This window comes from Papio anubis, chromosome 3 (assembly GCF_008728515.1).
Source record: "Papio anubis isolate 15944 chromosome 3, Panubis1.0, whole genome shotgun sequence".
Taxonomy (NCBI): domain Eukaryota; kingdom Metazoa; phylum Chordata; class Mammalia; order Primates; family Cercopithecidae; genus Papio; species Papio anubis.
This window is the reverse complement of record NC_044978.1, coordinates 122,292,005-122,314,166: the sequence shown is the minus strand read 5'-3', so window position 1 is coordinate 122,314,166 and position 22,162 is coordinate 122,292,005. Positions and strand designations below refer to the sequence as shown.

Here is a 22,162-nt window from a genome sequence, read left to right as displayed (position 1 = left end):
GGTGTCTCCATGTATACTCGAAATACACATATTAATAAACTTCTGTTTGGTTTTCTCTTGTCCAATCTGTCTTTTGTAACAAAGGTCCTTTCCAACTAAGAACCTATGGGGGTTACTGTTACTCCTCTATACCAGTTCACCACTAGAAATCAGGAAGAAGCTAAGAAGGACTCCCCTATAGGTTTCAGAGGGAGGATGGCCCAGCCCACACCTTGATTTTAGACTTCTAGCCTCCAGAACTGTGAGATAATACATTTATGTCGTTCGAAGCCAGCAGTTTGTGGTACTTTATTACTGCAGCCCTAGGAAACTAATATAGCAGGTAAAGGCCAGAGACAAATACTGGTAACCAACCAGTTCCTACAGGGCAAATCCTAGGGGCCTCGCCTAAAAGGATCCTCACCTGGGAGAAGTCCCACTGGCTGGCAATGATCGCTGTGCCTGTGGAAGATGATGCACAAACAGAAGGCTCCCACCACTACTGCAGGCACACGCTGCAGCCCACAGGGCAGTCAGGAGAAGTAGGCGGTGCTGAACGTCCACAGCAGCAAGACTGGCAGCCACTGGGATGCCTGAGAGATGCCAGGCTGACATCAGGGCTTTGCTCGTAATGTGTCCAAAGGTCTGAAGAAATGCTTATATTTGTTCTTGTGCTCACTTAAAGAAAAAATATTCGTGCTTTTCAGCTTTTCTTTTTTAAATTTTTAAAACATATTTAGGGGGTACAAGTACAGATTTCTTACATGCAGATGGTGCATAGTGGTGAAGTCTTGGCTTTTATTAGTGTATCCGTCACCTGACAAGTGAACACTGTGTTCAACAGGTAATTTTCAACTCTTAGCCCCTCCCACCTTCCCACCTTTTGAAGTCTTCAATCTCTATTATTCTACTCTCAATATCCATGTGTACCCATTGTTTAGCTCCCACTTATAAGTTAGAACATGTGGTATTTGATTTTCTGTTTCTGAGTCATTTCACTGAGGATAATGGCCTCCAGTTCCATTCATGTTCCTGCAAAAGACATGATTTCATATTTTTTATGGATTAGTATTCTATAGTGTGTGTGTGTGTGTGTGTGTGTGTATACCACCACATTTTCTTAATTCAATCCTCTGTTGATAAACCTTAGGTTGATTCCATATTTTTGCTATTGTGAATAGTTCAGCTTTTCTTTTTTAAATACAGTGATTTCATCATCAGGGCAGTGCCAGAGCAAGAGGACTGGAATGTGAGAACAGAGGAGGGTGTGGGATGGAGTAGAAAGATGAATGTGATTCAGGAATCAGGGAAGACAGGGACAAAAGAGCCATTGATGTTGTATTTTCCATGACACATGAGTTATAATAAGAAGACTTGACCCCTTGGAGCGTGTGTCACTCACAGCTAGCCTGCCTCCCATTGGCTCCTGTGTCTCACCTCCTAGGTTTCTTCCCACCTCTCCAGGATGCACTCACCTTTGTCTGACCTCTATAAAGTAGGCACTTCTAAAGTAGAAAGTGGCTCTCTCTTTTCTTTCCCGCTAATCCTGCTGTGGGTTATTTCTTCCACTCCCTCTTCTGTATACACACAAATCCCACATTATAGCTCTAGCCCAGACTTCCGTTTTGAGCACTGCTCTTGCATATTCAATGTCTCCTCCATGTATTTGTTTTGATATCTCATATAGCAACTCACTGTTTCCTCCCAAGCTGTTTCTTCCCCCATCTGACACTTACATAGTATTTACTCGTATTTCACATATACCTGATCATTTAATCCTCAAAACCACCCTATGAGGTAGGTAAAATTAATACCCTGATTTTATAGAAGAGAAAAGAGGGTCCAGAGAGGTTAAGACACTTGCCGAGGTCACATAGCTAGTTTGTGGCACAGCTAGGATTTGAACCTAGAAAATCTGGCTCCAGTTTCTGTGTTCATCCCCAATTTGCTGAGTTTCCTCAATCTTCCCCCTCCCTGGAAAAGGACCAACCATCAGCCACCAGAAACCTGGGAGTCCCCTTTGATTCCTTCACCTGCCTTTCCCCCTGAATTCCATCCATCAGCAAGGCCTGCTGAGACTATTTTAAGAAGATAATCTCATGTGCACTCCTTCCCAGCTTCTTTGCTCTTGCTCTTGTCCAAGTCACAATCATCGCTCTCCTGTACTCGAACATCTGAGTCATGTCCCTCTCTACTTCTTACTGCCCATCTCCAGCCATTTCCCACATAGCAGCCAAGGGATCTGTTAAAGATCTAAGTTAGGCCAGGTGCGGTGGCTCACACCTGCAATCTCTGCACTTTGGGAGGTCAATGCGGATGGATCACCTGAGGTCAGGAGTTCGAGACCAGCCTGGCCAATATGATGAAACTCCTCCTCTACTAAAAATACAAAAATTTAGCCAGGCGTGGTGGCAGGAGCCTGTAATCCCAGCTACTCGGGAGGCTGGGGCAGGAGAATCGCTTGAACCCAGGAGGCGGAGGTTGTAGTGAGCTGAGATTGTGCCTCTGCACTCTGGTCTGGGCAACAGAGTAAGACTCCGTCTCAACAAGAACAATGTTTCACATTGAATAGAGTCCAAACTCCTCACACTGGTCCATAGGGCCCCGTGTGGTTTGGCCCAACCCCCTTCATGGCTTTTATCTGGAGCCACTCTCTCCAGATGAGAGGTGGAGTTCCCACCACACTTCAGTTCTTTGAAAGTCAAGCTGGTATACAATGAACTCTTTCCCACCTTAATGCCTTGTTTTGTGTTATTCTCTCTACCTGGAATGGTTTTGAACTTCAGTCCTCTCTTTAAAGAGCATCTTCTCTAACAGGCCTTCTTTGGCACTTGATCTGAGTAGGTCTTCTACTGTTATTCTGCATCTCAGCCACCTCTCCATTGTTAGGGCACTCAGCATTGAGTAATACCTCTTGCTGTTTATATCTGTCTCTCCACCTCCTCTAAAACAAAGTTCCAGAAGGCAGAGACATTTGTTTCACTCACTCCTATTTATCCAGCTGGGAGCCCAGCGCTCAGTTCCCAGATAGGGGCTTAATACATAACTGTGAATGAGTTTGCTAAGTAAGAATATGAAAGCAAGACAATGACATCTCACAGTGTAGACCTTCTCCAAGCTCTACACTAGATAGTTGGCTGCCTGATGAGTTGCTTCCTTCACATATCAATAGTCTAGAAATCAAAGTTCCCATTGTATCCTGGGAGATTTGGGAGATACTTCAGAAGTTGAGTGTTTTCTAGTACACCAGAGACATGAAATGCATGACTGTGTCTGGTGATTCTGTTATGTCTTTCTCCCTGTCTCTCCAAGAGCTCAGGGTTTCTCCGACAAAGGTAGCAAACCCAACTATATGGATTGAGCTGGAAACACGGGGCCTCCCCAGAGACTTTATCAACAAAAACATCTTTCTCAGAATAATTTTCATGTATTTGTTTAAAGCAGATTATAAAAAATTTATATTCATCTTGTTTTGAGTCATCTAGCACCAGTATTTGTGGATTACCTCTTTGTTCTACAATCAAAGTAAAGTGCCTAACCTAGTTAAGAGTTCTTGAGCAAATTCTCCTCTTGGCCAAGGGTCACAAAACAGTTGAAGACCAATGTGGCTACTCTGGCCACATACTCAACCCTGTGCAAGTCTAACTTCTGCAGGAGATGCCTCTGTCTAAGGGTCCTGCAATCTCACAGGAATACATAGAGAATTTATATCTTCCTGGGTATATGAAGAAATATAGGGAATTTGTCTCACTGAAATACAGAATCTACCTCTTCTTAAATGGCCCTTGGCTGTCTGCCTTAGCATTCCAGGCTGATATAACAAAATACCATAAACTGGGTGTCTTATAAATAACAAAAATTTATTTCTCACCATTCTGGAGGCTAAAAATCCAAGATCAAGGTGCCAGCAGATTTGGTGTCTAGTGAAGTTCCACTTTATGGTTCATATACAGCACCTTCTGGTTTGTTCTCACATGGCAGAAGATGTGACCAAGCTCCCTCAGACCTCTTTCAAAAGGGCAATAATCCCCACCTAAACTAATCACCTCCCAAAGATCCCATCTCCCAACACAATCATCCTGAAGGTCAGGATTTCAACCTATGAATAAGGGGCAGGTTGGTGGGGGAGGCGCGGCAACACAGTAATTTAGACCACAGCACTGGCTTTGCAGGATTTGGGGACGCTTATTCTATCCACCTCACTCCTATGAGGATGAGAAACCTGTGAGGGACTGAGATCAGGGATGTCTCCCGTTTGTAATATTCCGGGCAGAATATTTCTTACATAAATGGTTAAGATCAATGATGTCTACCGGACATCATCGCAAATGCATTATTTTATGGGTTATTTATGAGTTTTTTTAAAAAGCGATAATCCTAACAAGAAGTTGCTGCAGATTTAAGAATGCTTCCTAATGTAAAGTAAACCTAGAGAATGGAAACTCCTTGAACAGTCCATGTGAAGACTTTTTGGGACTCTCTGTGGCCTTTGGAGGATATTAAAGTATCATAAAAGATGACTGTAATACCTCCCCCAATCCCCTTGTAATCTTGTACCCCTGTTATTGCTTCGTGGGAATCTTCCTATTGCATTCAAATATGTCTTGCCCATCTGCCTCAGAGCTTACACTTGTCATTCCCTCTGCCTGGCGGCTCTTTCCCAAGATATTCTCTCAGCTCACCGTCTCATGCCACGTTGACTTCTACTCATATGTCTGAGCAGAAAATCACATGCCCCATCATACTTATTATCCACCTTTGCTTTTCCCCGGAGCACTTAAAACTGTCTTTTTATACTGTACATTTATTTCTCATTTATTGTCTGTCTTCCCTAATAAAATGTAGGCTCCCTGCTTTTTTATTTCTCTTTCTCTACTGTGTTGCCAGAGCCAATATCTGGCACATAAAAGATATGTGGTAAATATTAGTTGAGTGAATAAATGAATAAAAAATGCTTTCTTGTTCTGCACCCTGTTTCTTTCAATAATTCTCAAATGCCACTGTCAGATTTTTCAGAGCTCCATGCCATATTTTAAAAATTCTACAAATGCAGTCTTCACCTTTCTTAAACCCTGTTCACAGGGGGCTGTCCTACTCCTATTGAAACATGCCTCCAGAACCTACATGAGGTGCTGAATCAAACACAAAGAGTTACAAATGAAAGAAGCAAAGATCTGATAATGAAGGGATAGATGAGAATTTTCTCCTGTTTTGATTTTTTCTCTTATAATTCATGTGAGACCTGTGTATTCATTTTATTGCTCAGCACTCTATATACTTCTTTTTTATCTAACTGCTTTACATCCACCAAAAAAATAGACTTTGAAGAGAACAAATCGTACCTTCTCCACTTTACATTCTTTGTTGTCTGATCTAAAACTTTTTTTCCTTTTTACCTCTGATTTACCAGGCTCTTCCAATGGCTAAACATTAGCTTTGCATACTATCACTTTATCATGATTAAATATAAAAGAGGGCCCCTCCCTCCTTCACAGTTGGGCTAACATCAGAGAATAGCAAAGAACAGATTTTTTTTTTTTTTTTTTTTTTTTTTTTGAGACGGAGTCTCGCTCTGTGGCCCAGGCTGGAGCGCGGTGGAGCGATCTCCACTCACTACAAGCTCCGCCTGCCAGGTTCACGTCATTCTCCTGCCTCAGCCTCCCGAGTAGCTGGGACTACAGGCGCCCGCCACCGCGCCCGGCTAATTTTTTGTATTTTTAGTAGAGACGGGGTTTCACTGTGTTAACCAGGATGGTCTCGGTCTCCTGACCTCGTGATCCGCCCGTCTCGGCCTCCCAAAGTGCTGGGATTACAGGCTTGAGCCACCGCGCCCGGCCAAGAACAGCTTTTTAGTGTTCTTTCCACTCATTCCTAGGAAGCCTCTCTGCTCTCACTCAGATGAGAAATTTTCCAGGCTTTGGAAACATTAAACAAAGCTTAAATGTTTTGATTTGAAATCCAGGTCTAACCTGTTTTAAATCAACTTTCTGCAATAGACCATTTGTGTACCTGTCTAAATGCCAATATTTACCTAAAGCAGTTTCAGGGAACATGGTTTAAAACACACAGCAGACTTGAACAGCACCTAACCAGGGAAGATACCTGTTCTGCTTGGGATGTGAAAAGTTTCTTTCAGTGAAAATAGTCACCATCTTGATATTCCATTCCCGGATGTGGTAGATGGGAGGGAGACCAGAGGAGGAGTTCAGCACAATCACATGCATGAACACAGGTTTCTCCTCACACATGTTTTAAATTTGCATAGCAAAGAAGAGCAACTATACCAGGAAAGAAAGGTCTAATGGGATGTCTGTGTCAAAGCAAGAAGTATGAAACTGGACAGGACACTCACAAACTCTTTGAACCCAGTAATAGCAGCATCCAAATGTCCAGAGCTGGTATCTTCCATGGGACAGAATTTGAAAGGCATTATCTTCCCAAAATTCTCTCTCATGTTAGCACATTGCACCTTTCCTAACAGCCCTACCACTACTGCCATTCCTCTGGGTTAACAGTGGAAATGAGACGAGTGTGTCCTCATGTGTCAAACTGCACCAATCTTGCTCCCTCCAGAGTGGAAGAGTTCGGTAGGGAAGGGAGGCTGTGCCTTCTAACTCTCACCATGAACACATGATCATGGAGTAGCTTTTCCCATCTGCAAGGGTCCGTCCTGGTAGCCTTCCCCCCACATTTCTACCACCATGGATTCCTTTTTCAATATCTTCTACATGGATCCCATGTTTTGAATGATTCTGTCTTGCCAATCTATATTTATTACCAAACATTAATTCATTTTCCCATTTTTCCCATATATGAAAAATATATCTAACAATCAGAGCTTCTGATCAACATAAATAGCCAGTGCCATTGGAACTAATATAACCTTATTTTTAATGTAACGTTAGTCAAAAATAAAATAATATATATTGGAAACTGTGTGCCTTAATGTGAGTTATATATGTGTAGTACAATTAGGAATGTATCTGGTCTTTGTACTGGTTCTTGGCACAGAGCTTCAAAAACCCTTGGAATTTCCTGAGTGATAGCAGTGACTTTGTGATGCAATTGGGGTGACTCATGGCATACTCTTAGATAGCCTTAGAATGATGGCTGGTCTCCAGAAAGATTAGCCCTGTGATCACAGGGTTGCAACTCTGGTCAGCCGGACCTCTGAGGATGAAAAAGGGGCTGGAGATTGAGTTCAATCATGTAGCAAACAATTTAATCAATCAATTGTGCCTACATAATGGAACTCCAATTACAATTCTGGACACTGAGGCTCAGAGGAGCTTCCTGGTTATTGAACACACTGACACAAAGGGAGGGTGAGGTGCCCTGACGCCACAGGGAGAGGGCATGGAGTCTCTGGGTCCAGGACCCTTCCAGAGCTTGCCCATGTGTACCCCTCATAATAAACTTGCATTCATAAGGATCACACTTTCAGTGAGTTCTGTGAATCATTCTAGGGAATTCTTTAATTTCAGAGGGTCATGGAAACCCCCAAATTTATAGCCAGTTGGCCACAGTGCAGGTGATTCCTGAGACTTGAACTGATATCTGAAGTGAGGGCAGTTTTGCGGAGGACTGAGCCCTTAATGCTGTGGAATCTGATGCTAACGCTGGGTAGTCAGTGTCAGAAATGTATTCCAGTATGCCCACTAGGAGTGGAACAGGAGGATTTTTATGTCTTTAGAAATATATATGTGTTTAAAATATTATAAAATATTGAAAATAAGAGTGGCCAGAAGGAATTTGATTGAGGATATGCCATCTCTTTTAGATGGCTGAAAGAACCATTCCAATGGGGAGAGGGGGCTACTCATGTGTAATAAAATCATGCCCAGGAAATAGGCAGAAGCCCCTCTACAAAAACAGTTGCAGCAATATTATTTGGCAAGAAATACATTTTAGAATAAAATTAATATATTGAAATCATGCTGATTAAAACTAACATTTATTGAGTGCTCACTCCATGCCAGGCACTGCTAATACATTTTACATGAACTGGCTTAATGCTTACAAACCTTAGATGAGATAGGCACTATTACCATACCTGTTTTATAGATGAGGAAACTGAAGTAGAGAAGGACTAAGCAATTTGCTCAAGAGCCTACCTTTTAAACGATTAGGGAGTTCTGAAAGGGAGAGTTAAGACTGTGGTTAGACTGTCTTCATTCTGCTCCCAGCAGAGCCTGTCGAACTAGGTACTTGCTGCTTTAATTGTTTAACTGTTTTGGATGAACTTCAAAACAAAGTTAGTAGGCATTGTATTTAGGTAATATGTTTTCATAAAACTTCTCTTATCCCTTGGTTGCAGAGTGCCTCTATATTCCCTTTCCTCATTTTGTAAACTGGAGTTTGGAGTGGTGAAAGGAGAATGGATACCAAGTTAGGATGTTAATAACAATTCATGGTGATTACAATGATTGCGAGTTAATTTTAAAAAATTCTAGCACCACTGGGTGCGGTGGCTCACACCAGTAATCCCAGCACTTTTGAAAGCCAATGCGGGTGGATCAGTTGAGCTCCGGAGTTCAAGACCAGCCTGCGCAACACAGTGAGTCCCCATCTCTACAAAAAAATTTAAAAATTAGCTGGGCATGCTGGGGCATGCCTGTGGTCCCAGCTACTCAGGAGACTGAGGCAGTAGGATCGCTTGTGCCCAGGAGGTCGAGGCTGCAGCAAGCCGTGATTGCACCACTGCACTCCAGCCTGAATGACAAAGTGAAGCTCTGTCCAAAAAAAAAAAAAAAAAAAAAAAAAGAAAAGAAAGAAAGAGAGAGAAAGAAAAATTCTAGTACCATAATAAAAATTCTAATTTGAGAGTTCAAACAAATAGGAATTACATTTATTATTATTCTGTAAATGTAAGTTAGGAATTGATCAAGGAGGAAAGAGCTCAGAGTATTTACATAAGAAAGCCAGCGTTGTACTACAGAAAGCACACAGAAAAAATACTGCTGTGGTAGCTTAATAAAATGTCATGTTCTAAGACATTCTAATTGGTGGGCTTCCTGAGTGCTTGCTATGGACTTACAGGCAACATATGACAAGGGACCCTGAGTCCAAGGAGTACAGACCAATAAGATATCAGACCCTTTCATCAAGGGTGAAGTGGTAGAACATATGTCTGAACAGAGATATTCAAAATTTGCAAGCAAAGGAAATACTAATGCAACACAGACTGTTGATTCATCTGAAACAATGGTAGGGTTGCAACACCCTTGGATAGAATATAAAAGACCTAAGAAACCAGCCATTCTTTCATCTTCAATGGTAATGCATTGAAATTGCAACTAATAACTTCTCCCTTGATCATACCACTGTAATAAACTAATCACACACATAACCACGTATACAGTTTTGTAGAAATGCAAGGACTTGATTGCTTATTTACGTTTGAGTGTGTATGTGCTTTTGTGTGGCAGAGAGAAAAAAAGAACACATAAAACTTTGTGATAAGAATATTTACAATTGGAAATCTGAGGGTTTTTACCATAGTAACCATTTCTAAGTGTACGGTTCAGTAGTGGTTAGAATATTCACATTGTTTTGAAACATCTTCAGAACTTTTTCATCTTTCAGAACTGAAACTCTACACATTAAACAAATCCTCTTTTTCTCTTTCCTTATTCATTCCTAACGACCAGTCTGCCTTCTGTTCCTATGAATTTGACTGCTTTGGATACCTCGTATCAATGGAATCATACAGCATTTTGTCTCTTTGGGACTGACTTATTTCACTTAACATAATGGGCTCAAGGCTTGCCCATATAGTAGCATGTGACAGGGGTTTCTTCCTGTCACACAACATGTGTTTTTAGAAGACTGAATAATATTCCATTGTGTGTATGTACCGCATTTTGTTTATTCATTCTTGTCCATGGAAACTGGGCTGTTTCCACCTCTTGGCTATTGTAAAAAGTACTGCATGCAGTGAACATGGGTGTACAGATATCTTTCTTTAAGATCCTGCTTTCATTTCCTTTGGATATATATCCAGAAATGGGATTGCTGGAGCATGTGGTAGTTCTAGTTTTAATTTTTTGGAGAATTGCTATCTTGTTTTCCATAGCGGTTCTGAGTTGTTCTTAATCTTTGCTCTCTGAGATCTCACTCACAGATATTAGTTCTTTAATAGAGGGAGAGGAGGTAAATAGGAAAACAAAACAAAACAAAACAAAACAAAAACCCAGGGACAGCAGGAGCCCTTCTCTGGCTAGGGACTTTCTCCATGTGAGGGTTTGCTCTCCAGGCTCAGGTTAGCCTCCCCTTTGTGACCCCTCCCCACCTCTTTCCTGCTATCTGATGCCAAATGCTACCGTCCCTGATGTAGCCATACTCCTAGCCCTTGTGGTAGGCAGAACAACAGCCTCCTAAAATGTATACACCATAATCCATGGAAATTGTCAATGTATTGTGTTCCATGATGAAAGGGACTTTGCAAACGTAATTAAGGTTCCAGACCTTAAAACACAGGGATTAGCCCACGTTATCCAGGTGGGCCCAATTTAATCACACGCGCCCTTAAAAGCAGAGAAATATATTCAGCTGGAGGGAGAAGAGAAAGGCAGAAAAGAGATTCCAAGCATAAGAAAGATCTGATGCATTATTGCTGGTTCTGAGATGTAGGGGCCACGTACAATGACAGGCAGAGGCCTGCAGGAGCCAAAGACAGCTTCTGCTGGCAGCCAGCAAGGACTAAGGGCTCAATTCTGCAACTACAAGGAACTAAATTCTACCAACAACCTAAACGGGCTTGGAAGAGGATTCTTCCCAAAGTCCTCCAGAAAGGCACGCAGTCCCAACAACACCTTCATTTTAGTGCTGTGAGACCCATTTCAGGCTTCTAACATACAGAACTGTGAGATAATAAATGGGTGTTGTTTTACATTGCTAAATTTATGGTAATTTGTCACAGCTGCAATAGGAAATGAATACACCCTTGATTACACTCACCTGGGTCTCTCCTAGCCCTTCAGAAACGTGCCACGCCTTTGAAGGTGTCAGCGGGAGAGCCTGCTCAACTAATTTCATGTCAATTTACTCATGGGCAAGGGCCAGAGGGAGACTTTTTTTAACACCAGCATTTTGGAGAGATGCTTTTTTCATCTGACTCTATGATATGTTCATAAAAGCAGCGGGGATTTCAGATGAAAGATGAGAGATTAGCCTAGCCAGTGGGAAGGGAGTAATTTGGGCCAAACAAAGCCTTCCAACAGCACACCTTCCATCCATACTGCCCAGGCCAAGGGATGGTCACATCTCTGCACAGGCTTTTCTTTAAACTTGCCCTGCCCCTTACTTATAAAATATAATGTATGCTCATGATTAAAAAAAACTCAAACAGTACCGAAGGTGGTACATCGAAAAGTAAAAGTGCTCTTTCTCATAATTCTACCTTTCCACAAAGTTTTCATGTAATAGTCTTTCTGTATATTGTTTATTTTCTTTGTTCTTTCTTTTAAACAGAATCCCTCTGTACATATTATTCGCTAAGTTTTTTTTTATTTTTTATTTTTTTAGACAGAAGTCTCGCTCTTTCCCCCAGGCTGGACAGCAGTGGCGCTATCTCCGCTCACTGCAAGCTCCGCCTCCCGGGTTCACGCCATTCTCCTGCCTCAGCCTCCCGAGTACCTGGGATTACAGGCGCCCGCCACTGCTCCCGGCTAATGTTTTTTTAATATATATTTTTAGTAGAGACGGGGTTTCACCCGTCTCTACTAAGGCCAGGATGGTCTCGATCTCCTGACCTTATGATCCACCCGCCTTGGCCTCCCAAAGTGCTGGGATTACAGGTGTGAGCCACCGCACCTGGCAATTTTTAAAATTATTATATCTTGGGACTTTTTTTATGTCAGTTCACATACAGCTGATCCACTTTTTGCCCATTTGTTTTAATGATCACATAAAAATGCCTATAAGTTATAAATGAGTAATTTACTTATTCCTACCCTATCGATGGAGATTTATGCTGTCCACATGTTTTCATTAATACAAACAAATGTAGTTGGGCCCCTATTTTTTCAACCTTATGCAAGTTTATCTATAAGATACATACCCACAAGTGGAATTACTGGGTTTAAAGGACGTGTGCATTTAAGGACTGATAGATATTGTCAAAATACCATCCAAAAGGGTACTAAATTTACTCTCCTATGAACAGATAATAAAAATATCACCTTGCCCACATCCTCTACATTACTTTTTTTTTTTTAACCTTCACCAATCTCTTAGGTAGAAAAGGGTTTCTCATCATGATATTTTTGTTTCTTCAATTCTGAGTGAGATGCAGGATTAAAAAAAAAATAGATAGGGTCTCACTCTGTCACCCAAGCTGGAGTACAGTGGCATGAACATGGCTCACTGCAGCCTCCACCTCTTGGGCTTAAACGATCCTCCCACCTGAGCCTCCTGAGTATCTAGGACCATGAGTATGCCCCACCACGTTCAGCTGATTTTTAGGGTTTTTTTTTTTTTTTTTTTTTTTTTTTTTTTTTTAAGAGACTGGGTCTTGCCATATTACCCATGCTGGTCTTGAACTTCTGGGCTCAAATGATCCTCCCACTTTGGCCTCTCAAAATGCTAGGATTATAGGTGTGAGCCACCGTGTCTGATCTTGTAGCACGTTCTGATGTTATTGGACACTTATAATTCTTTTTATGTCCTGTTTATGTCCCTTACGATTTTTTCTGTCAAGTTCATTTTTTAAACTGATTTATTCAAGTTATTTGCATGTTAAGGAAATAAGTCTTTTGCCTAATGTGCTGCAAATATTTTATCCCTGTGAGTTGTCTTCTGCCTCTACCAATGGGATTGTTGGCTGTCATAATTATAAACTTGTATGTAGTTAAAATAGATCAATATTTTTATTTTAGGCCTTTGGTTTTGTGTCACAGTTCTAAGCGCCTTCCCCACTCCAAGATTATTCTTCAATCCATTCATATTTCTTTTTTTTTTTTTTTTTTTTTTTTTTTTGAGATGGATTCTCACTCTGTTTCCCAGGCTGGAGTGCAGTGGCGTGATCTCCGCTCACTGCAACCTCCACCTTCCAGGTTCAGGCGATTCTCCTGCCTCAGCCTCCTGAGTAGCTGGGATTACAGGCGTGTGCCATCATACCGGGCTATTTTGGTATTTCTAGTAGAGACAGGGTTTCACCATGTTGGCCAGGCTGGTCTCGAACTCCTGGCTTTAGGTGATCCACCCACTTAGGCCTCCCAAAGTGCTAGCATTACAGGTGTAAGCCACCACACCCAGCCCATTCATATTTCATTTTCTTCATTTCTGTATTTTATCCACATGGAATTTATTTTATTGTAAGGCAGAAAAAGGAATACAGATTTACCTTTTACCCAAACAGCTAGAATTTTTCCTAACATTTATTGAATAACCCATCTCTTCTCTGATATGTCATCTTTTTCATATAATAAATTCCCAAATTATATACCAAATTTATTATCTGATTTTGACCTTTCTGCTTTTGTGTCATCATAAATTATTTTAACTATGTAACTTTACAATGCATTTTAAAAAATATTTTATTATTTTTGACATCCTCTGGCTTTTCTGGAATGTTAATTTTGCCAGATAACAACTTTCATAAAATTGTTCTTGCTATCTTGACTTTCTGTGTTTTGGTTTGACTCATACATGTTACTGTGTTGTGAAGGCTTAATTTTTACTTACCCAGATAGATGCCATGATATCCCACCTTTGCCTTGAGCTGAGATCACACTAATCTATTAAAAGAAAAAAAAATTAGTAAATGGTATCAATATGTGATTTAGAACACAATAATCTCAGTCCAACCCTCAATCTTGAATCCAGAAAGCAGATGTCAACATTCACAGAAAACCTGCTCAGGAAGAGGATATATCTGACATTGCATATCCCATTTGCTAAACAAACATTTCCTGAGCATCTACCATATGCAAGGGACTGTGCTAGACCTGGACTTCAAGACAAGAGACAGAAGAAAATCTTTGTACTTAAGATGCTTACAAATATACTTCCTGAAAAGCCAATGTTTGACTTATTTAAAGTCCAGCAGAACTATGCTGATTACTGACAGGCTACCACTACGGGGATCAATACCAACAAAAACATAGGATTTTGCTCCTCGTCACCAAATCAACACAAAGTTTAGCTGCCTTCAATTGGATTCCATGTGCTTGATTGTGAAACCTCTATGTACATTTTACAAGACTCCAAGCCTACAGTCTTATAAAGACACGTCTGCTCTTTAAGGAGGTGGTCCAGTCCTTGGTGGGGTGCAGAGGTGAAAGGGACAGTTCTTTGATTGGGAAGCCAGACACATTTTTCTGAAATAGATATTATTCAAACAAGCTGGCATATCTCCAGGGTTGATTTAGAAATGCAAGTTGCTCCCACCCTTCCTGGGAACAAAATATTCTAAAAATTCCCTGACACCCCTAGAGCAAAGTTCAGTGGGAAATTACACTATTAGTCTCTGGAAATATGTTGCCCTGGTTTTTTCAGGCTCCCTGTAGCCTAGGGCAGTTGACTCTCTAGTTAGAGTCAAACACGGTGTCTCTCTAAATAGATGCTCTTTGACTTATGAGGGGTTACAGTCAGATAAACTATTATGAAGTCTAAAACTCAGAAGTGAAACCATCCTATACAGTGAAAACAAGGTGTTATTAGTTCTCATTTTGCCTCTTAAAGCTAAACACAATTTCTTTGGGCCTCAATTTCCTTATCTTTAAAAAGTGAAAAAGGGGGTGTTGCCAGCATTGAACGAGGTCAGTTTCACAAGGCTGGAGACTCTTCTTATCTGTGTGCACTGGGGCACAGTAGATATTTAAAAAAATAAATAAATAAAAGTATTGATTAAATGAAATGATTTAATACAAGGCACACAATCATCCAGTGAGTTAGGTATTACATCTTCGTTCTGCATATGAAGAAGCTGGGGCCAGAGAGGTATGGTAACATCCCACAGTCACACAGCTAGTGAGTGGACCCCTACTGTATGGAGGCAGCTAGACGCTAAAGGTATGAACCTAACCCCCATGCTTCTGCCTTATCCCACTGCCTGCCCACACCTGACCAAACCTGACCCTCAATATGCATTGATCCAGTAGAATTGCAAAATTATTAAGAATTATTACTAATCTATCATTTAACTTTTAAGATGTAAAGAATTACTCCACAGCGAAAGCCAAATGACTTAAACAGAATTTCAACATATCCTTTCCTGAAAGGGATTACATCATTTCCTTTTACTTCCTCCTCTACGGTTATTTCTAAACAGGTTTCTCTACACAACCACATAGTTCTGGGAACAAGATTCTGGTTTTCTTTACATTGAAAAATTCCCTTTCTGGTCAGTCTGAAGTTTTCTGTCTTCGTGAAAACCAAAGGTGATATCCTCATGCAATAACGTTTTAATTAGTTACATTTTAAAAAATGATGTTGATGAACATAGCAAATGTATCTTTCCCACAGGGCAGAGTCTTGCTGTCAGTGCTGAACACAAATCCTTGGAAAGAATTCGGCCCTGGCTACGCAATTTCTTATCAGTAGCGCAATTTCTTATCAGTAGCCGGATGGGCCTCCAGCGACCCAGAACCTCCCAGCACCTGCATAGTTTCCTGTATATGGTCATCTGCAATCAAGTATCCAAACCTCCCACCTGGGGACTTAAATGCCAAGGGAATGATTCATGTCTAGTGAATAGGATTCTGTTGCAAAGAAAACGGTGAGTCTTTTCAGGAAAAAGCAAAATTCTTGAACTTCCAACCCTCAATATGCAAATCCACTTTTTTTCTACCTCCTAAAACAATAAGTAAAAGAAAATAAATTGCTTATGTGAAGGGGAGAAGATGCTCACAGGGTGGGTGCGATTCCAAGTCCACAGAGCAGACCTCTGAGCCAGCCCCGTCTGCGATGCCGGGGACCCGAGGAACCTTCCGACTCCCAGCGTTTTTCTGTCCCCTAGACCTTTAGGACTGGGGAGGCCGAGATGGCTAAGTGGATCCCCTACGCTGCTAGCTGCAATATGCGAAGCTTTCAGGGAGCGAGGACAGCTAAGTATCACCTTGGGCCCCACCAAGACCTGGGTGAACCTCCCATGGCACCGCACTTTTCCTCCCCTGGGCCCCAGTCTCCTCGACTCTGAAATGCGGGACTGAGATCCCTCCAGCTCCGCACCCACGCAGCTGGGTTGGGGCCGGGCGCGGGCGCCAGCCGCCAGCCCTGCCCGGGGTCGAGCAGCACTCTCGGGGGAACTGGGCGAGGCGCCGCGACCTCCCCAAGCCACCCGGCAGCCGGCGGCGGTGGGCGAAGCTGGCTGGAACGCGCCGCGGGGCGAAACTTACCCCGAAGCGCGGCGGCTGGAAACTAGTGTGCGGGTGAACTGCGAGCGAAGGTGTTCGCCCCGGGCGCTGATGCTCCTCGCTGGCTCCGGGCCTGGATCGCGACCGCACCCCTTCCTCCTGCCCCTCCTCCGGCCTCTCGACTCCACCTGATTGCGGCCCCAGGCCCCGGGAAAGGGAAGCCGCGCCCTGCTGCCGCCGGGCTCCATCCCTGTACACACGCGCCCCAGCTCTGCTCCCTCACCGGTCTCTAAGCTTCTCCACCCTTTTCTCCCTACGCCCTCATTTCGCCCTCGGTTTCCACTACACCTTTACTTTCTCAAATGTACTGCAATGCTTATTTTGTTCTAGGCAGTGTGGATTCGGAGATTAGACTGTCCCCACGCCTAAGGAACTCACTGCGTGGCATAGGTGGCGGTCACCTAACATTAATAACAATCAATAACATTGATCGGGCATTTACTTTGTACCAGGCACTGTTTCAACGTCTTTAAGAATATGAGCGGATTTATTAGGTTGGTGCAAAAGTAATCGCGGTTTTTGCCATTAAAGTGGCTCCGACAACAACTCTATGAGGTAGATACTATTATCGCCATTTTATAGATGAGGAAATTGAGATACAGAGACGTTGGATAACTTCAGCAAATTTACACAGACAGTAAATGCCAGAGCTACTGCTTGGAACTCAACTATTTCAGTAATTCCTCTTCTAAACGTGTTGACCCTCTAGTATGAGGATTCCAACCAAAGGCTCAGGGAGACGGTAACCTGGAAGGGCATTCTAGGCATTTGGAAGAGCACAACAAATCATCGAGGCTAAAAGATTAAAGCCCTACTCGTATGAGGGAATTATGAGCAGTTGTGTGCGGAAGGATGTAGAAGATAATAAAAAGTTACCATGTATTGGGTATCAGGTATTGAAGTAAGTGCTTGAATACCTTACCTCTTTTATCTTCAAGGGAACTCTAGGAGGTGCTATTTTTATCACAATTTGCAGACGAGGAAACTGAAGCTTAGAAAAGTGAAGTGATTTATCCAAGACCGCATAAGTAAAAAGTATTGCTTACACTCAATCATCACTGGGTTCCTTATGTATTTACCCAAAGGAGTTGAAAACTTACCGCTACAAACACCTGCACATGGATGTTTATAGTAGCTTTACTCATAAGTATCAAAACTCGGAAGCAACCAAGATGTAATTCGTAGGTGGATGGATAAATAAACTGTGATACATCTATACAATAGAATTTTATTCAGCGCTGAAAAGAAATTAGCTATCAAGCTATAAAAACACATGGAAGAAACTTAAATGCATAGAAAGAAGCCCATCTGAAAATGCTACATACTATGATTCCCACTATATGACATTCCAGAAAAGGCAACACTATGGAGACAGTAAAAAAATCAATCGTTTCTAGGGGTTGAGGGGAGCTAGGGTGAACAGGTGGAGCACAGAGGATTTTTAGAGTGAAAATACTCTGTATGATATAATGGTGGATACATGTCATTATACATTTGTCAAAATCCGTAGAATGTACACCAAGAGTGAACCATAATGTAAGCTATGAACTTCAGTGATAATGATATGTCAATGTAGGTTCACCAGTTGTAAATACACTACTCTGGTGGATGGTGTTGATAACAGAGGAGGCTATGCATGTGTGGGGGCAGGGGACATTTGGGAAATCTCTGTACTTTCTATTCAGTTTTGCTTGGAACCTAAAGGACACAAATTGTTAATATCAGATCAAAAGAAGGAACCTAAAAACTGTTCTAAAAAGGAAAGCGTATTTAAAATGCATGATACCTTGTTATTTTATATATTGTGTTAAGCTATGGGGAAAGAACTTAAAACATAGCAGGCTTTAGGGGGAGAAGGACGGTAAGAAGACTGAGACAGGGAAGGAGGCAACACAATTTGACTTGATTGCACACATTATCGTTTGAAAGAATTCTTACCTTCCACTAACCCTTTTATCTTCAAGGGTAGATAAATTGAAGTTCTCCATATTTAAGTTGCTGTGTTCTATAGTTCTCAATCATAGTATAAATTGCCCTGTTTCTTTTTTCTTTCTTTCTTTCTTTTCTTTCTTTCTTTCTTTCTTTCTTTCTTTCTTTCTTTCTTTCTTTCTTTCTTTCTTTCTTTCTTTCTTTCTTTCTTTCTCTTTCTTTCTTTCTTTCTTTCTTTCTTTCTTTCTTTCTTTCTTTCTCTTTCTTTCCTTCTTTCTTCTTTTTCTCTCTCTCTCTCTTTTTTTTGACAGTGTCTCACTCTGTCACCTAGGCTGGAGTGCAGTGGCACAATCTCACTGCAACCTCTGCCTCCTGGGTTCAAGTGATTCTCCCACGTCACCCTCCCAAGCAGGTGAGACTACAGCACCCCCCCCACCACCACGTCCAGCTAATTTTTAAATTTTTAATAGAGACAGGATTTCACCATGTTGGCCAGTCTGGTCTCAAACTCCTGACCTCAAGTGATCTGCCTGCCTTGGCCTCCCAAAGTGCTGGGATTATGGGTGTGAGCCACTGCTCTCGGCCCCTATTTCTATTCATTCTGGAAAAAACTTTTAGTGAAAGTATTAATTTGGAGATAGGATTAGGACTAACAAATTGCCATTTAGGTGTTTGTATATTAATAGAAACTTAAACTGCATGAATAGTTTTGTTTTGTTTTGTTTTTGAGATAGAGTCTTGCTCTGTCACCCAGGCTGGAGTGCAGTGATGCCATCTCGGCTCACTGCAACCTCCACCTCCCGGGTTCAAGTGTTTCTCCTGCATCAGCCTCCTGAGTAGCTGGGATTACAGGCGCTCGCCACCAAGCCCTGCTAATTTTTTTGTATTTTTAGAAGACACGGGGTTTCACCATGTTGGCCAGGCTGGTCTTGAACTCCTGACCTCAGGTGATCCTCCCACCTTGGCCTCCTAACGTGCTAGGAGTACAGGCATGAGCTACCATGCCCGGCTGCATACTTTTTTTTTTTTCCTAGTCTTTCAGCAGTATTATATATGCTGGCCCTTTAACTGACACAGGAGTTGCTAGACTCAGAGGATAAGCATGGCTGGAGCTGCCTGAGTGTGAGTTGATGACATTACAGTCTTGGTCCTTAAAGCTGAGTCCTGGGACCTGGAAACTCATTAGAAATGCAAATTCCCTGAAACCCTACTCCATCAAGTGATTCTGATGCACCTTAAAGTTTGAGAACCACTGGTTTAAGAGGAGCTACAATGGAGAAGGCAGAGATGGTCATGCTTAAAAGGCCAGTGCCCTGGGAGCCCTCTCAGATTTACAAATCCAAAGTAATGAGCTTTCCGCAAGAGAGAAGATAGGACGGTGTTGTGCATTCTGTTCTGCATAGTAATTCCTGACTCCCATTCAGGCTTCACCACAATAAACAAATCCCATGTTACCTTGAAAAATTCTGAGATTAGCATGAAATGAGTGGAAAATATTTATTGTTATTTGTGCCAGACATTGCGTAATGCACTTTACATACGTGACCTATGTCATGCTTACCAACCAGCTGTAAATTATTTATGATTGCCTCTATTTTGCAGATAGAGAGACAGGCTCAGAGGGACTCAGTAAGTTCTACGAGTTGTATTCTAGGCAACTAGGAGGTAATAGGGCTAGATTTGTAGCCAGAAGAAAATGAGTAACAGATGATGTTTTACATGTAGGCTTTAATTGTTTAAATCATTCAGGATTTAACTTCTTTGATTTCAGGATGGTAACTTTAACAAATGCACTTTTATCATTGTTATCATTTTTCTAGTTGTATCAACAGCCCTATTACCACCATTTATACTAGAAACATGTCATGGCATATGATAAAACTATTTTTTCCCCCAAAGGATGAGTTTTCTTGGAAGGAAATATTAGATGATGCTGTCAGAATCCGGGTTTACGGTTATCCAGAAAAAGAATTCAGAAAGGTCTTTTAGTAAAACTTGCATTATTCTGAATACACAGAACTTTACAGGTTAGTAAAAAGCAAATTTTCCTATAGCACCCTGATCAAAAGAACAATTTAACAGCCAAATAAAAAATTTTAAAGCAAAGTTATTGAGATGTATTTCGAACATATGGTAAAATGTGAAGGAAAAACTAACTGATTACATGATTGTGGCTGTTAAATACATAGTTGCTGTTACAGTGATGTGTTGGAGCTGGGTTATACCAGCATGTGAAAGCCAATTCCTGAATTTTCAGTTATTTCACAGCCAGTATTAAATGTAGACATTATTACAAGTGAAATAAATACAATGGAATAAATTATGTTAAAAACAAAGGTAATAGGTACTCAAAATTAACCACTTCCTAATTATTTCACTACATTTTATTATTGTTGATGCTTTCCAGGTTATGTTTATTGCATCCATGTGGTGACAATAGTGCATAAAGTTGTACTTCTGTGCATCTCTTCCCAACTCCACATTCAGTGAAATCATTCTAGTGGGTTGTATTCAGCCATGGTGGGAGTATATACAACACAAAAACTAGGAAATACTATAAATTGAGCCTCCCTTTACCCCAAAGGTCAGTTGTGAAGCATTTATCAGCACATCACTCTTTATAATAACAAACAAATTTGAAATTGAGACAAGATTTGAGTTCAGGTATTTAATTGTGATTTACACTAGAGAAGTGGAACCAAATGGCACTGAATTTAAGGACTGTATAAGAGTTTGGATAGAAAGAGACAGCATACTCAAAGGGTCTGAAAAAAGAGTCAAATAAAGGAGCTATTTACAAAAGCATGGGCAGAGTTTGGCTAGGTATCCACAGGGATGATATAGTCTCCAAGGACTAGGGACAGGATGAAATTATGACTACCTCTAGCCTTGCATGGGCAAGGGAAGGAAGGGGTTTCATCAGAACCCATGAGACCTGTGGCCAGGGAGGGATGCAGCCACCCCAGAATTACAAGGCAGAAGGAAGCAGGGAGGAGGTGAAACACACATCATCTTGTCTCTCATCAGTCGTTCCACTTGGCCAACCTCAACCAGAAGCCGAGAGGCAATGGGGCCTTGAAGAAGCAGTTGATAAATTGTCGGTTTCCCAGTGCACAGGGCAGGGCAGATTCAGTGTGCAGCAAACAGAATCAGCAGCACAGGGACTCTTGGGAGTTGCTAGTATCCAGCACTGGTTCATTTTTGAAGCATTCCTTAGTGGGATGTTTAAAGGAGATAGCTTGATACTAGTTTTTAACAATTTATGAAAATTATTCCAGAGACTGAAATTTGAATAACTTCTATCACTTGCTGAGTAGTCTTGGAACTGAGATATCTTGATGCTAGTTTTTTAACAATTTATGAAAATTATTCCAGAGACTGACATTCTAATAACTTTTATAACTTGCTGAGTACTCTTGGAACTTGGCCTTAAACCAAGATGAGCCTAGGGATAAAATTCTGCTAGCTTTTTTAGAGATGGTTGCAGCATAGGTCTATTTTGTTGTATCAATCAAGTGATGTAACTTTTCATGACAAGCATTAAATTTAGGATATAGCAGCTTGGGACCATTCTAAATGAACATCAAGTTGTGTTTGTGAAGGCCTTCAAAGATTTGAAATTCTGACATTCATATGAAACTTTCAAAGGAAATTATCCAGGACAACTATGTCTTGTGGGGTTGTTATGAAGACTGAATGAGGTACAGCATATAAGGGAGTCATTGTTCTTGATTGGAGCATTGCCAGATATGCCCAATATATCATTTGATATAGTCCCTATAACAATTCCGGGGCATTAGCTACTCTCAGTGCACAGGGTTCTAGTTAAGAGTTCTCTGTGGCTCATTTGGGGACAGAATCTCTAATACAGATTGTGGTATCTTAATATTAGGTTG

The 22,162-nt window shown here is 41.4% G+C and overlaps 1 protein-coding gene across 4 annotated transcripts in view; it reads right to left on the bottom strand.

The window, feature by feature from the left end:
• ANXA3 (annexin A3) overlaps window positions 1–16,528 on the bottom strand; it is a 60,797-nt gene extending 44,269 nt beyond the window's left edge. The window contains exons 1-2 of one of the 4 annotated variants that reach the window (XR_002522051.2): window positions 16,320–16,472; window positions 13,666–13,718 (exon numbers count right to left, since the gene is read on the bottom strand). Coding sequence is in view for 1 of the 4 variants with exons in the window: in XM_003898719.4 (XP_003898768.1) it covers window positions 13,666–13,680 (15 nt within the window). In the remaining 3 variants the exon portion in view is untranslated. Of the gene's footprint in view, window positions 1–13,665; window positions 13,719–16,319 lie in introns of all 4 variants that reach the window. The other 3 variants (XM_003898719.4, XM_021938475.2, XM_021938477.2) reach the window with 3 other exon arrangements.
• Between the last annotated feature and the right edge of the window lie 5,634 nt (window positions 16,529–22,162).